The 17,089-nt window shown below is 35.1% G+C and overlaps 2 protein-coding genes across 2 annotated transcripts; both read right to left on the reverse strand.

Annotated features, from left to right (window-relative positions):
* On the reverse strand, positions 1-6,879 carry LOC129885714 (GATA transcription factor 24-like). The gene is made up of 7 exons (XM_055960103.1): positions 6,433-6,879; positions 5,465-5,548; positions 5,245-5,378; positions 3,173-3,283; positions 2,673-2,778; positions 508-579; positions 1-369 (listed from the first exon to the last, which is right to left on the reverse strand). The coding sequence occupies exons 1-7, from the start codon at positions 6,829-6,831 to the stop codon at positions 283-285; spliced, it is 993 nt and encodes a 330-aa protein (XP_055816078.1). The 5' UTR covers positions 6,832-6,879; the 3' UTR covers positions 1-282.
* A 1,324-nt stretch (positions 6,880-8,203) lies between these two features.
* LOC129885715 (KH domain-containing protein HEN4-like) lies at positions 8,204-15,342 on the reverse strand. Its single transcript, XM_055960104.1, has 7 exons — positions 14,647-15,342; positions 13,571-14,014; positions 13,227-13,490; positions 9,226-9,519; positions 9,052-9,134; positions 8,712-8,823; positions 8,204-8,619 (listed from the first exon to the last, which is right to left on the reverse strand). The coding sequence occupies exons 1-7, from the start codon at positions 15,259-15,261 to the stop codon at positions 8,488-8,490; spliced, it is 1,944 nt and encodes a 647-aa protein (XP_055816079.1). The 5' UTR covers positions 15,262-15,342; the 3' UTR covers positions 8,204-8,487.
* Between the last annotated feature and the right edge of the window lie 1,747 nt (positions 15,343-17,089).

Genomic DNA, 17,089 nt, shown 5'->3' on the forward strand with positions numbered 1-17,089 from the left:
TATACCAAATAAAAACTATTTTAAGATGCTTTTATGCTTGCTGAGGTGTATTGATTCATGACACAACTTCCAGATTTCAATTACATTTGAACACCAGAATAAAACACTAAAACTCCGAGAAAAATTGTCGGATGCCTAAGAGTACAATATTTTACTATGTACAATCTAATTTTGGCGGATAGTAAAACAGATGTCACCACAATAATTGCAAAGAAGGATTCTCCCTCACCGCAACATCAACTGCCACCACAATAATTGCAAAGAAGGATTCTCCCTCACCGTTCAAGCAGTCACCACTGGGTTGTCCCCATCTTGAGTGATGATAGCAGCAGCAGCCATGACATCTGAGCCATTAGGTTCACCATTGCTCTAGCGGAGAGAATCGTAAAAGAGACATTGAGCTTTAGCAAATAAACTAAAGAATCAATCTTTTGTTTTTTTTTGATAAGTTCTACAAAGTCAATTATCTATCCCAAGGATGGAAAAAAGAAAGTGAAGATATTGTACCTGTTCACCAGGTTTCGCAATTTGGTCCTGAGCTCCAGGAGCTGGAACTTTAGAAAGATCTCTTAAAATTCCCTGTGGAGACAGATAGAAGGGGAGTAAAGCAGCAGTCCCACTCACCAAAACCATTTACCAAAGTGCAAGTGAAGGAAATGACTGCTGAATGATGAGACTGGAAATTTTCTTTTAACTTGACAATGAAGGTGAAGAAGAATTTGATGTCAAAAGCAAAAAGAATTGTGTGTCATGAACTTTAACAGACATCAATGTGGAAAATACATGCTGTGGCTACCAATTCGTCCCATATCAGGTTAATCAAAACCAAAGGCCTGTCAGGCGAGCTAACAGAGGGTTATATTGAAGAAAATGTCCAAAAGGTAGTAGTTCTTAGATGCAAATAAATAAATGGCAAAAGGAAAAAAAAGAAACAAAGCTGGGATAAAAATTTCATTGCTCTGATAGATTTCCATTATTTAACTGTTGTATGTAGGAGTTCAAACAAAAGAGAATACGGTAGAAATAATAATTCCAGAATACCTGTAAAATAATGACACACACTAACTCAAATGATAATCTCCTGAAGCTTAGAACAAAGTAAAGGTCACATTTGAACTCCTTTCAAAGTTATAAATACATTTGAGCTCATTTTTAGAAATGAGCAAGGAGTTTGCATACTGAATTTCAATCTTTTTAGAAGGCTGACATTAAGTTCTGTATAAGTATCAAACGTAGAGTGCATGTGTAACTACTTTTAAACAGTGACTAAGAAAATGATTTATTTCATTGAAAGTAAAATCTGATAATGGTGTAGTACTGGCCAAGTATGTATCTTGTTAATTATGAAGTTAATCATCCAAAACAACAGCCTTAAAGGAATCTTGATGACAAAAGGGCAATATGTTTGTTTTTATCCTGCACATGATGGCCAGGAGAAGCAAAATACTGCGATGGAAAAAGAACCACACAAGTACAATTGCCAAAGAAAAAGAAAAGCTGTACGCACAACAAGATAGAAAGGTTTTTGTTTTTTTATAAACAAAGTTATTAGGAAAAAAATGCAATACAAGGTGCATAATGTTCTTGAGGTATTGCAAGAGTTACAAGCCATGGTGAACGAACCAAAGATCTTTTTTCCAAAAAATAAAATAAAATGAATAACTCTCGAGAACATTGAATACTGATTTGAAAAGGGAAGATCAATAGCAGGCTCCTTTTGTTTCTGGATAAAGATTAAGAGCAGGCTACTTAAAAGAGAGAATATGGACTTCTCACACTTTTGAACCATGAAATCTGTGCTTCTTCGCATGGAAAGCTATATAAGAGCAGTTCTAAAAGCATGGATTTAAGAGGAAGAGAGACGATCCATATCACTTGGCGCTCATGTACAAGAAGGCGGGAAAGCATGTCAAACATTTGCTGTTACAACTATATGATTTGCACAGAGGCTATTGTTTACTGTTAACTGAGGAATATATTCGGACTTCAGCAGGTGTTGCAGGGTAAATGTAAAACCATCCTATTATTGTATTTATTTTTGTATTAGAGTGGAAGTTTAGGAGGGGAAGCTAAAAAAATGGATCAAGGGATGTGACTATTGTCTCTCATGTGGACAATATTGAGAGAGAAAAAAATCATTTGAAGGATATAAAAGTATTTTTATACACTTGAGCAGAATATTTTTTTCTTCAACTATTGGAGCACACGTGATATCCTAGTCATCAATGTATGATCTTTGTACCGAACGTCTGAACCATATATTTGCGTGGAATTCTCTATTTCTTATACATCTCGCTCTCAATCAATGAAAATATGAACGGGTGGGAACTAATAAAAAATAATACTCCCTCTGTCCCATTTTATGTGGCACCCTTTCCTTTTTAGTCTGTCCCAAGAAGAATGTCGCCTTAATATAATTAGAAAAAATCTAACTTTAAAATTCTCTTTTTACCTTTAATGAAATGAATCTCAACCACACAAATATCTAAGAATGTTTTAGACCACAAGTTTCAAAAGTCTTCCTTTTTTTCTTACATATTGTGATAAGTCAAAGGGTGCCACATAAAATGGGACGGAGGAAGTATTGATCATGGAGCAAACCTTCATGAGGCATTTATGCCTATACAAATTAAAACCATAGAAATGAGTAAAATTTTCAGCTCAATACTAACCTTATTGGCCCACTTGAGTCCACATGCATTACAAAGAGACCTTGGGCCAGCTGGTCCACGACGCATCATAGGAGTGGATTTTGAACTAATATTGCAATGTCTACATCTGTTGAGAAATGGAAAGAGAAACTTCTTAGAAAGATGTCAATTGTATTTAAAGTGATCATTAACCTCTGAACCTCGAGACCATGTAAGATTCAATCTGCTGTAAAATGTCCACAGATTTACATCAAATTCAATAACGAAACACAGAACTACTACAGAGAAGGGAGGTATAGTTTAGTGGTAATGCACTACACCTCCAACCATTAAGTCAGGGTGTTCAAGTCACTAAGGGACAAAAGTGTGGAATGCCACTGTTGGCTCCTAGGGAAAGGGAATTTTTTAGTTGTTCTAGTTAAGGGGAATTTTTTAATTGTTCTAGTTAAGGGGAATTTTCGAGGATGGTTAATTATAAGTTGAAAAAAGAAAAATCAACTACTACAGGAGTTGGAACTAACGATGTTTCCTGCTCTTCTTGACCAGAGCCTTCATTCCAATCTGCAGAAGAAGAACCTGCTTCATCAGATATTGACTTGGCAGATGTAAACTGACCCTTCTTACGCTGCATCCTGAAAATATAACATAGATCAGATGAGACAATTGAGCAGAACAAAGAAAAAGACTTAGTTTAAACCATGAACTAAAACTAAAAGCCTGATGAAAATATAGACAAGGACTGAAATTAACAACTTCAAAAAACCATAACAGGGCCCCATAACCTCTCCCTCTAGAAATTTGGAGAAAGAGAAAATAAAATTAAATCACATTGACTAGAGAAAGAACTAACATAACATTTAAGGATACCTGCACAACTTGCATGGTCAGATGTCACTATAGACATCCTTTAGCAAAAGTCATTTCACTTGCATGGGTTGGAGGCAGTTCTCTATAACTAAAATATACCCCAGTTGAAGATTGATACATAGCCACATGACAAAAGAGCTAGTAAAATATCCATTCTTGCACCCGAGGGTATGGCATAGTCAGTAATCAATAAAGTAGGAGGAGAACTATAAGGTCTTAATTTAAAAGAAAAAGAATATCTACTTACATTTCACAAAATCTAGCTAAATAAATAATGTTACCATTTTTTTAAAAAAAAATCTAGTTAAATAAATCTACTTACCAAGTTTCAAATTGGAAAAATATCTATTGCATGACTGGACCACGTGAATCAACCCTACATGCACTAAGTGGAGAACAGTCACGAAACCTAAAGTGCTGCCATAAAAATGTAATTCTAAGATGCCATCAGGCTCTTTCCAAGTTTGCAATTAATAATCATGTAACTAATAACACGTCTTGGTGCTCTATTGCATAATATGGTCTTCAATATTATGCAAAAATCATATTTGATATTTTATACTAAAAGTGGGAAGACCTCAAGTCTAAAGTTGAATTACCAAATTGTCCATCAAAAGTTAATGTAAATTTGTAAAGTGTGCCTAGCCACACACAACACGGGCTGTATTCTCATCACTAGAGCAAAGCCTGGGGGACAATGTTTCAAATTTTCATATTGTGAAGTGCACTACTTTGGTGCCAGTTGTACCACATGCTCCAAAGTCAGCAAAATTGTGGGACGTTTGCATTGATGGAATTCAGTAGGAGGTTACGTCGCATCCTTTTAAGACTATTACACCACTCTTCCCCCTTATAAGATAATGTTTTCGCTCACTAATTATCCTATTATATTTCCAATGTCAAACCAGTGCACTACCATTTCCTCGTTATAATGTGTTTTTTTTACAGCTACCCCATTCCTTAAATGTTGTAGTTGACCTTTTCTTATGCACAAACCAAAGGAAAAGAGGAAGTGAGAATTTTGTCCCATAGCAACTGTTCCTAGAAGTCAGGTCATTTAGAAATGTCATATTCACATTCAAACAATGCCTTAGATATGAAATAAGTGTGTGCACCTCAGGTGTACTCTGTTTTTTAAGAGAAAGTAAGATGCACCTCAGGTGTACTCTACCATTAAGATCTACTTTTCTCCTTTTAATAAGTGATCCTTGCATAGTTTTATATACATTTTCAGTCATGACACACTCACTCCACTCTTTTTACTTTTTTTGTAAGGTATATTGATTCACAATAGCAAAGTAAAACTGTAGAAAATTACAAAAAGTTGGACTTGACTCATAGCATTCACCAAGTCCAGCATGTCAGCCCAGTTGAAAATAATGTTCCTTTAAGATAAATGCTCTTTTTGCCTTCAAAATACCTCTTATACCATTCCAGCCAAATAGTTCAAGCAATGCATAAAGCTGATGTAAAGCATCTGCTGCAGAGCTTGATACCCCTCTTGTGTATAACACTAAGCCAATGTCTTTCCCACACTTATTGTCAACTTGAGTTAGAAGGTCAAGCTCAATTAGTCCTATCAGTCATTAGCACAAAGGATGGATGATTACAGATGGGAAATCAATCGTGACAGACATCAACTTGCATGTTATCTCCACCAGTTAAAAATATGGTTCAATTAAGCAGACAAGACAACATCATGCATTAAAAACTGCAGTTTTATTACCTCATCGCAACTTCCTTCCGCACAGTATAGCGGATCTTTTTATCAAAACATCGTTCTTTCCTCTTTTCCCTAAAACGATTTAAAGAAGCAGCTCTTTGCGGTTGATTCAATCTTCCAGGAAAGTCACCTGAAGCCTGTGAATATTTCCAAGGAAGTGCCATAACTGATTACAAACCACCAGTCTGGTAAAAGAATGTAAGCGAGAGATAAAGATGAATACCCTCTGACTTTGAGGAGCCACATTAACCGCAGGAATGCCAGGAGGGACTTCGTATCCCCCCAACAGTAACAGCACCGCCTGAACCTAAAACTCAACAAACATAAAAACAGAATTTACCCCTTTGAAGATGATTGTAAATATCAATTAAGTTATAAACCCACTAACGGTGAATTGAATTCCACTATCAGATGCATATACTAAACAGATTTCCTAAAAGCGCAAACCAGCAATAAGGACCATGGAGCTTGAAGCGAAAAGTGAGAAGTTGAAGCGCACAATTCTCAACATCAAAAAATATCTAATGTATATGAACTTAGTACTATAATGATCAAATTGCAATTAAAATAATTAATTTCAGTATCCATAAATCCAACTCTTCGAAGTTGAGATTCAAAGAATCCACTGCTTCTCATTTGATCACTCTGCACATCATTTTTTAAACCGCACATTTCTATGAAGTGCATGACTTCACTCATGAAGCAATAATCCCTCGCTTGGCATCACTGCATAGTTTTAATCATGCTGATACACTCCTACTCGTGGAAGAGAAAAAAGACCAGCATGGCCTCTTTGCTTCAAAAGTTGATCAATATCAACCAATTCACCAATCAAATACAACCTAATCTCAGAAACGACCAATTTCAGAGTCTGGAATCACCTCAACTCCAAAAGTCAAGTGAGAGTGAGGCAAGAACTTTTGGCCAAATATAGAATTACCCCTAATTCCAAAATTGAAAATCTTCCCCCCTAAGTCACTCTATCTCTTATAGACAGCACATTACACAGAGACAGCAAGAATCCAAGTAACGCAATAACATTAAAAGAAGAACAATCTCGCTAAATTAAAGAAGCACGTTTTCAGCAAAACTCATACTACAACACACTACAAAAGGACGAGCAAGATTCACAAAATTAAGGGCAAACATTTTTAGTAAGCACGAGAAGATGGGTCAAAGTAAAAGAAATACCTTTTCAGGTGAAACGGCATCAAAAACATAAACTTCGCCTTGAAACGACAGCGTAAGCTGATCGGAAGCTCCACTACCAGCAGTAGGAACAATTTCGGAAGGGGGACCATACAAGGCGTTATGAGAAACGCCTTCCACACCATTCATCTCCATGGACCCGCCAGCACCGCCGTTGTGAAGCGCGTGAGAATGAGAGTGATGATGCTGGTCGTAGCGAATGTGAGGAGTAGGGTTGTCCATAGACTCTATTCCTCCTCCACCACCACCACCTCCTCCGCCGGCGACGACATCGTCATCATCGTCGTCGTCGATCTGAGTTTGCTGGTGTCGATCTTGGTGAAGTGCAGCGTTCATTGTCTCCCGTCCGTACATGTTAGCGCTGCGATTTGCTTCTGCCATTTCTGGCGTCGTTTATTTATATTCTAAAAAAATAAAAATACTAAAAGACGTTATTACCCCCGTACTGCCAGCTATGATCCAACAAATCTAGCTCCATAAACTTTAAACCATATCCAAACAAACTCGAATCCTTTAGCCCAAAAACTAGGGTACAAAATATTGAAATCATTGTTACAAAATTCTTTTCATAATTTTGTTTCCTCTTTTGTCTTATTTGCGCGTTAATATACGGAAAGTCTAATTTTAACCAACTGTGTCATATTCTTCTTTAAATTATGACTATGGAAAAATTGTGACATGATCAAGCTTTGTTTAATGTTTAAAGAATTTAAATATTGATCAAATAATATATTTGAATGTGTTTAAAGTGTTCAGTTTGAATGTGTGATCCCGTTCAAAATGAATCACATGGAAGGTATTGGTCTAGATGGGATACTGATAAATGGGTCAATATGAATATCGATGGTAACCATAGTGCCTAAATCGATGAAAACATTAGCTCGAAAATGCATTGATCGGATAGAGAAATATCTCGTAGCTACGTCGGTTTTAAAAAATTTTTGGTGAAGAAAAAATCTATCATCACATCAAAGAATAGCTTGCAATAATCACCAAATTTGACACAAATTAGTCTCAAATCTAGAATCAGACCTTAGACACGTGATAATACTCAAGTGGTATTCAGAATAGCGTTTGTCCTAGGACATAAACCAAGTTTCTTATGTTATTATCGAAAAGATTTCGCTTTATAAGTAAATTCTGACATGGGAGAAGGAAGCATTTCATTTTTTTTCTTTCACTTGTAATACATAAAGTTTGATCAAGAGCCGAATATACAATCTAGCTTGCTTTCCATTTTTGTTCTTACATTTTGATGCATAAAATTCTTATTCTTCACTGACAAAAAGACTTTGTTTTGCTTCATTTATCGTCGTTATTGTAATCTAGCACCCAAAAAACACGATATCTAACATATTCACTTGTCTTTAATCCTATTTTTAAATTTGACTTAATTGGCATCCAAACGACTTTCCTGGCAAACAACATGATTATGAGATTTCCTAATAAAAAATGACCGTATCTTTTTTAAATTGAATTGTTTACTAAATACGGGCGTATTAATTGCTTAATGTCGACCAAAAACATAAGTTGTCTTTCAAGGAAAGGTATTAACTAATAATATACTTGTTATCTTTTTTCATATGTTATACAGACTATAAAGATTTATTCAATAAATGAAATCAAAATTTAATATTGTAAAGATAGTATATTAATCCTTAATGACCATGTTTCCCCGCTTAAATTCATCTCCGGCCTACATTATGCAAAATAGAATATTAAAAGTTTCTCTAGTTGTTATAAGATTTTCACATGCAAGCAAATAAAGATGTCAACTAATCCCCTTTCAAATGAAAGGAATAACCTCCTGCGCATGTCAACGGCATAGTCAATTGGATAATACCAAGTTAATTTCTTATTTCCTAATGTTTTCTAAAAAAACCAAAAAACTAATGTCAATATCCTATCTAAACTAAAGAAACGTCAGTGTCATCACATAACATAGTATACAAAATAAAAGTGAAATTGACTGTTGACATAGTTCTAACTGTACTAGTTCAGTATACAAAATTGGGATCCTCTTTGATAAGTTCACGGTTATTCAGTTAGTATGAATGCCTGAAGGAGACTCTGAGCTGCCTGGGTTTCATCTGGGGTCCCAGAGATCACGATAATCCTGTCAGTTGCTCCAGGACGGGGCTCGTGTACCATGACCCTTGCTCCTGAAATCTGATTCAGTTCCATAGAACAAGGACATATGAGTTTAAAAAGCGTGTGCACCTTCCACGAAACGAATTAATAAAGGGAAAAGGCTAATGTACCTGTCTTAAACGAGTCAAGTTGCTCCCGTCCTCCCCATACACACAGCTGACGATGTTTTCAGGAACCATGATCTCCACAGTAGTATTGGTCACAATGGCAGATCTGCTTCCACTGCAAGCAATACAAAAATGCAACAAGCTGAAGAATACAATCAAGAAGTTTCTACTCCGGCTTCAAGATAATCTTAAATATCTTTTCTTCAAGTCTATAATGACCATTTGGTAAATCTAGGCTGGGAAAATTTTCGTAAAAATCATATTACAGGTGTCCACCCTCGTGATTACATCCTGTCACAAGTGAAAAGCATTAGGTGCTTGTGAAGCAGTGCAAGACACCAACCTTCCAAGTTCTATGCCACCTTTAACTGAATTAGATCCTTTGCTGACATCAAAAGCACCTCTTTTGTTTACTCCGGGTAGTGTCTAATAGCCAAACCCACCGGAAAAGTTAAAAGATAAGTCAGTGAATATGCATTACATCAAAGGGAAAATTAAACATTCAGCAGTTTATCACCTGTGATGACCACAGCCCTGGTGATGGGGGATGATCTATCTTGTTGGAAAGTACAAGGTTATTAATAGACCGCGTTAACACAGGATGTTGATTGTTACCATGTGAGACAACACTAGACCGATGAAATCCAAAAGGAGGTTCCTTCATTTGGCCAGAGGGACTGCTTTCAGATGTCAAAGGGGAGCTGTTTCTGCTGATGCCATCATTTGACACCTTTGCTGCCAAGAGGTTATCACGCAACCGACCAGTGACATTTCGTAAAGCATCTTGTACATTTACAAACTCACCTGCAATCTAAACAATGCAATCTCAATGCAACAGATACACCAAAATGTCTGATTTTCTATAGATTGATTTTAATAGGTCCAAGAACCCACATATGAGTGAAAGAAGTGTTTGATCATTTTCAAATGATCTAATGAACAGAGATAATTCTCCATAAGAAAAGGACATATTGAAAGAGTTCCTCCTCCATTTTAATCTCTTAAAGTTTCAAAAAGTTATTAATTTTATAATATTATTGCGTAAAAAAGCAAACGACAGCTGCAACTTTGTTAATTTATTATATTCAATTTGCATAGTGCATCGCGGGTTCTAATACTAGCATATTAAAGAGAAGTGCCAAAATAGTTTTCTGTACTAACAAGCCTAAGGTTTTTTTTTTTCCAGAGAAATTTCAGGAAAGGTCACAAGAAACTCACATATTGTGTAACTTAAAAAGTCCAATACCCTAATAGTTTGACATCAAGTTTAGATTAGTAAGAATTAATGAACTCGGTGCATATTCTTAAACTTAATGCACCAGTAAGTCAAACCTAGATGAACTAAAACGAAAATCTTGATAATTATGACAGTCAGTTTGCTCAATTTATCCAAAAAAGAACAATTAGCCCAATTTATCCCCAAAAAAAGAACAATTTACTCAATTTATCCAAAAATGGAGATAATGCATGTACACTTGAATTAGCTTCCGAGTTTGACTAGTCACAATTTCACTACAGGATTTGCGAAAAAATGTTGGGTTGGACCACCTCAAATGGCGCCTGCATGGGGGAACACCCACAGGTATGCTGACTGGGTAATCTGGTCAACAAACAAATCGGCGGCGCTACACTAGAGGGACTGAGAAATAAATTGAGTACAAATCTTATCTTCAAGCTTTATTACTGATCGTTTAGAGGGCGATCACCAGGTTTGGATGGGTTTTTTTTTGGATGATTGTTACCTATTGTATTGTATAAAATGTTTGTTTTGATTGTTACTTAAGTTTTATTTTATCGTAAAATCTATCAAGCAGCAAGTTTCTTCGTGCAGTGAGTGAATTTGACGCACTTAACAGGTAGATAACGTGCATTTAGTCTTTAATAACTAATCTAATATGTTGTAGATCAATTCGAAGTTTGGAGTAAGAAACCAAAATTGTTTAAGATTTGATATTAGCTAGTTTTTTTATTTCGTATGTAAAATAGGATTTATAGTCAAAGATATATGGAATAGGTTTTGTAGTTTCTAGTCAAAATAGGTTTTGTATTATTATAAATAGGATTGTTGCTAGCTATTTTCTAAGTGGAGAATTGTGGATAACATTGAGAAAATTTATGACATCCTGGGTGTGTTTGATATGAAGAAAAATGTTTTCTAGGGAAAATAAGTAGGTTTCCTACTTATTTTCTTGTGTTCGATAGGTAAGCAAGAAATTATTATCCTAAATGGATTTGTATATAATTTAGATAAATACTATGGGAGGTTGGAGGACACAATCAATGTGGAATATCACTAGTAGAACTTGTTTTCCGGGAACTCATTTTCCTCATTTTAAGGATCTTGTTTTCCTAGAGAAAATGTTTTCCAAAGTATTTGACCAACTAAACATGGGAAAATTAGAAAACATTTTCTGGAAAATGTTTTGTTCATACCGTAACACACCCTTTGGTTCAAATATTTCTCCTTCAAAATAGAGATTCATGAGAATTATAATTTCCTTCAGAATATCTACCCCACAAACTTTTGTATTATGTTTTTACCTAATATATGCATTGATACAATAGAATCATTTGTTTCTTGTCATTATGATTAGAATGCATAAGTTCCTTTTACTATTCTGTATATGGTGTAGGATATTACCAGCAGTTATTAGGTTGGATCCGTACAGTTCATGGATTATAGGAGTAGTAAATTATTTAGTTTGATTGTAAGGAGGATGTGTTTTAGATGACAATTAAACAATGTATTGAAGTGACAAAACAGAAAGGACGAGTGCAAGGAGGTCCTTTTCGAGATCAATGAGAAGTTATGATTTTCAAAGAAAAGGAAACTAAGGAATTCTAGGAATCATGTGTGCTCGTAAATTCTTTAGGCATCTTATCTAGCTGACCGGGTTTACAGCTGCATCATACAATTTTAAATAGCAACTTTTGCAAGTTCATAGTGATCGGTTAATGAATGAGGAAGTTTATAGCTGTTTTTACAAGCTGCAAAGATCTTTTTCTTTACCAAATAGCATCAGGATATTCATTAGTGTCCCTATAAAGAGCATTTTAAGCCAAGACAAATGTTATAGCTTGACCGGTTACAGTTTACCTTGTAAAGTACAATATTTCTAGAAATTAATGAAGTGCCACTACTGCATGGCAGCTCCAGAAACACAATTCTGAGGAGAAAAATCGAACACAAATGAATTAACTTCAGGAGAGTTAAGAAAGTATGGTTATCTTTTGGACGAAAGTGACTGGGTTGAAATTAGTATATCTTGTAAGTAGCTATAGTACATGCATTAGTTGATATTGTCTTTAGAAGAATATTAGAAGTTGACACGATTGTGAAGCAAGTGTCCAACTATTATCGGGTGTTTAATTTCAATAAGGCACACTTGATTAATTTATTTTTTGCCAATCGGAACTGATTGATGCTACCATCTGTGGTATTAGTTGGAGAATTTTCTGAATTCCATACTATACTAGCAAAAGGCTTAGGTTATGTCTTGATGCAATAGAGTCGGCACTCATTTATTTCCATAAGATATGGTGCTTGAAACTTTAAAATTATAATAATCCTGGGAGGTGTGCAGATGCACCAACAAGGAGGGTGTGAGAGGTTGGCTATAGCAAGATTTAAGAGAGGTAGAGATAGACTAATGAAGAATTGGGAGAGGTGATTAGACAAGTTATGACACATCTTCAGTTTACTGAGGACATGACCCTAGATAAGAAGGTGTGGAGGACGAGGAAAAGGGTAGTAGGTAGCCGTGTGATGTCATACTTTTTTGTAGGAGGAAGAGGGCTAGTCTCCTCTTCTCATCTTCTCCTTTTTTAGCAATATTATTTATTATTTGTGTCGTATCTTATTCTTCAATATTTACTACTACATGTTGTTTATCTTGTTATTTTGCTATCGTTACTTTCCTTCCACTCCTGTTTTGACCACACTTCTTTTGAGTCAAGGATATATCGAAAACAGTTACAAGGTCTGGGTACACCCTACCTTCCCTAGACCCCACTTGTGGGACTACACTGGGTATGTTGTTGTTTGTATCGATAAATTAATCGCTACGTAGCGACAAAAAGTTTCATTTTATGTAATGACCCATTTGGTGTGAATGTGATCGCGGTGTTACCCTTTTTTTTCTCATTTTGTCTTTGACTATTATTTGATAATTCTATTTTATCCTTTAAGCTACCGTTTTTATAATAACTCTACCCGTGTTCTACTTTTCTTTAGATTTACCCTTATTGCTAATGTGAGGCATTATGTAATGATGAAAAACGATACAATCTATCCAAATATTGGATTCATCAAAACAAAACAATACAATACAATATAATATGATAATATGTAACAACCATACAAACAAGCTGTAAATGAAGTCCTATGTTTCTTTCGGAGGTGTGATCTACAACGAGGCATGAATGACTTAATAATTACTTTCAAATATATGGTACATTGGTAAAAGTATTTCTAGAGTTTGAAGAAGCTAAAAAGGACCAAAGGCTGAACAATCTCACCTGTACAACTTCATCATTGTCCGAGACACACTTAGGCACTTGCTCACCTCTAAATATTCGTATGCTGGTACCTGTCTCCTTTCTGATATCTGAAATTATTGCGCCTCCCTTCCCCAATAAACAACCAACTTGGCTGTTTGCCACCACAAGTCGAAATGTAATTAGTGATCTTGTTCCCAAATTCATCCCAGAGCCAGCGTCCAGAATCCGATCAAAAACAAGAACAACACCGGTTTGTGCTGGAGATTTCCTTAATTCTAGATTCTATATAAGAAGAAAACTAATCACTAGACCCACATATTACAGATAAAAAATATCCCAAGACAAAGAACACACAAACTAACCTCTAATGCAGTAATAGTTATCATACGCTCGTTGCACTCAGCAACATTTGGCCCAACAGCAATGCTTGCTCCGCTGTCATTCTGAAGAGCCCTAACAATTATTCCACCCTTGCCAATTATAGCCCCTACCTTATCATTTGTGCAGAGAATCCTGAAAGCAACCTCTTGTAATGGCATTTCTGAATCAATGCTGGAAAACTTGTCAGCATCTAGTGGCACAGGATGGCATCCAGAGGCACCTGAGAAAGAGCTTGTGGTTATTGGCTGTGACATTGAACTCCTTTGTGCAGGTAGTTCAACTGGCTCAGGGGGCAAAATCTGCTCTGAATCTAACTCAATTGGTTCATTCTCAACCGTTCTATTCCTTTCAACAGAGAAACAATCTTGAAGGCGACGACTGACAGCAACAAGCGCTTTCTTGACAGCCAGAATATCCCCTTCTATCTGCCATTAACCAACAATATACACATCAGAAATCTTCTGATATATTCATTGTGCTGTTACCATTTATTTAAAGATATCAATTATAATGTAGATTTTCCTGTAGATTTTTGCAAAATTACAGAAAAATTAAAACATGTACAACAACATACTCAATGCAAATTGTATTGTAGTGCAAGATATGGATAGTCAAAAGGTGATTAAGAGTGACTAAATTACATAGGTGATATCCTAACAATCTTGTGCGCACCTTAACTGTTGAATATTTGGCCTTCATATTAAAAGCTAAAACTTGTACTAGTATTTGGTTTTACAGGATGAAGATTTGTTAGCAATAAGATGCTTAGCCTGTATTACAATTTTAATCAAACTAGTATTGGTTCCGTAATGGTATGTGATAACAAAATAATTAGCTTAACATTAAATAGGGAACATAATTATCATTTATCAAATAAAGCACTTTGAGAAAAGTTAAATTGGAGATATACTAAAACATGAAATAAGTGAACTCTTTTAGACATTGAAAATTCCAGGTTAAGCACTCATTTTGCTAACATGGAATTGCAAGGCAACTTCAAAGTTGATATACTACACATGAAACCTGAAAAACATCTAGCTTGCAAGATATTAATTACCTCTACAATTTCATCATTTGGCGAAGCACAACTTGGCATCTTTCCTGAAGTTAATACCTTAATCCTACATCCATTTTCTTTTCTAATTGTATCTATTACTTTTCCACCTTTACCCATCAAAGCCCCCACTTGATTCCCCTTCACTAATAACCTACACGATACAACATTCTCCACACCTAAAACTACTCCATTGTTTTCAGCTGTTACTTCTATCACCCTCTCAAAAACCCTAACAAGTGCTTCTTGTGCAGCCGAAACCTCAATTTCATCAATTTCTTCATTCCGCTTGTTATCCCCAATGGGGCCCAAGAGCCTTATCTTCTTGTTTACCGAAGCAGAGGCTACTACAACAATGAGTCGGTTGTGGTCGGAGTTTGGTGCGGAAACATCAACGTGAATTTTGGCGGAGGTGTCTTGTTGAAGTTGTCTGATAATGGACCCTGATTTTCCGATGACTCCTCCGACGCGTGAAGCATGGCAGAGGAGTCTGAACACGACACGTCTCGGTAATGGTGGTGGTGGAAGGTGTGAGTTGTTGGCCACTGTGGGCACACCGGCGGCTCTGCCGGCGGTGGAGGAATTTGGGACAGGAGCGGCAGCGGTGTTTTCGTGCATTTAGTGCAGTAGCTTAGGACTTTCCTTTAGTTGATAGAGAAAAAGAGTGCAAGTCTGGAGCCCTATGTAATAGTATCCTCCTGTTGGACTGATTAGTGGACTTCTGTTCGATATTAACTATATAACTTATTAATTGCAAAAAAAACATCTCATTTTTATTTTACTAAAATTTATTACAATATCATCCACTAACAAGAGTATTAAAACTAATTTATTACAAGTCATCCACTAACAAGAGTTTTTTTGTTGTTGTTGTTAAGCAATGAAAGGAGTCTTTGCTTATAATTTATAAAGCTAATATATTACTTGTTTATATTTATTTGTCTATATTTGATTTGATATATTTTTTATAAATTAATAAATAAAATGATAATTTTACTAGTTCATTATTATATGTCATTTCACTCATTTAATTCTCAATAAAAAATATATATATAGAATAATAAATTATTTTTTAATTTTTAAAATAAACATATAGATATAAATATTTATTTTTTGTACGGTAAATAGTAACAATGGACTGAGGGAGTACATATATATCAATCACTAACCAGAACGAATTTATTAATAGCTTACCTGACCAAAATCATTTTGCAAATTGCACAAAGGAATAATAGCACATATTGATTCTTGATTATTGATAAATTTTAATTCTTATAATATTTAATAAATTGTATTTTTAGAGCTATATTTTTAATAACTATGAAACAAAACGATGAGCTTAAAATGACATGAGGCATCAATTAAAGATTAGATATAATAAATCAGATATTGTCAAGATTAAAATAAAAATATATTAATTAATTGATAAATCAAAAGTGTTATTAACCCTTTCACATATTTTATTACAATTACCCTAAGATTTAGCGATATGAGTAACAAGCCAATATTTCAACTAGTAATTCAATGACTTGGCATTTCCCATCTAGAAACGACCAAGAAAACGAAAAGCAATAAATAAATTGCACGTTACTGTATGTGCTTAGAATATGAAAAATGCATCTTTTGAAAATGATTTTCTCGAAAATAAATGTTTTCTCCTCAAAGATATTTTGTTAGAAAAAATAATTTCTAAAATACATTCTTTCTTGTGATAGGTTGTTTTGTATAAAACATGTAATACAAATTCACTTTAGTGTTAACAATCAAATAGTCTTTCGTATTGAAGATTTGATAACATTTTTGAGTGTTAATTAAGGTTAATAATCTCTTAGGGTGGGTTTTTGCAAGTAATATAGAGTAGTTGAATTATTTGGGGAGAAAATATTTTCTGCTCATAAACATTAATGGAAGTAATTTTTTCAATATTTTTCTGTAATGAAATGCCAGAAAATGGCATCCTCGGAATCAAAGTAAATAAGACGATAAAAGTGCAAATTGAACTGATTATTGGAAGTTTGCAAGCATCAGTTGGAACTCTTTTCCCAAGAATAGTAAAACCTGGATAAAAGTGCAGATATCAAATGATGAACTAATTAACTCTCGGAAGCTTCTCATCTGAGAAAGAAAACAGACCAATTTGAATCGAAAAAGGCCAACGATAAAAGTGCCTAAACAACTTTTAGAAATTAGCCAACTGAAATAATGGAACACTGAAAAATTGTGAATACAAAAATTCTTAACACTCGGTACAAAAATGCCATGTGAGATTATCACATTATTAACCTTCTCTTACCAATTACAATGTGCTACCTTTGTTTGAACGCCTTTCCTTTATTTTCACCCCAAAAACCTGCGGCCAAAGAAGAAGGCACTTGCCTCTGCCTAATGTAATGCCCAAATTTGTTGCTTTTCCTTACGAGTTAACTGGACAATATTCATGGTGCAC

Source organism: Solanum dulcamara, chromosome 4, assembly GCF_947179165.1.
Source record: "Solanum dulcamara chromosome 4, daSolDulc1.2, whole genome shotgun sequence".
NCBI classification, from domain to species: Eukaryota; Viridiplantae; Streptophyta; class Magnoliopsida; order Solanales; family Solanaceae; genus Solanum; species Solanum dulcamara.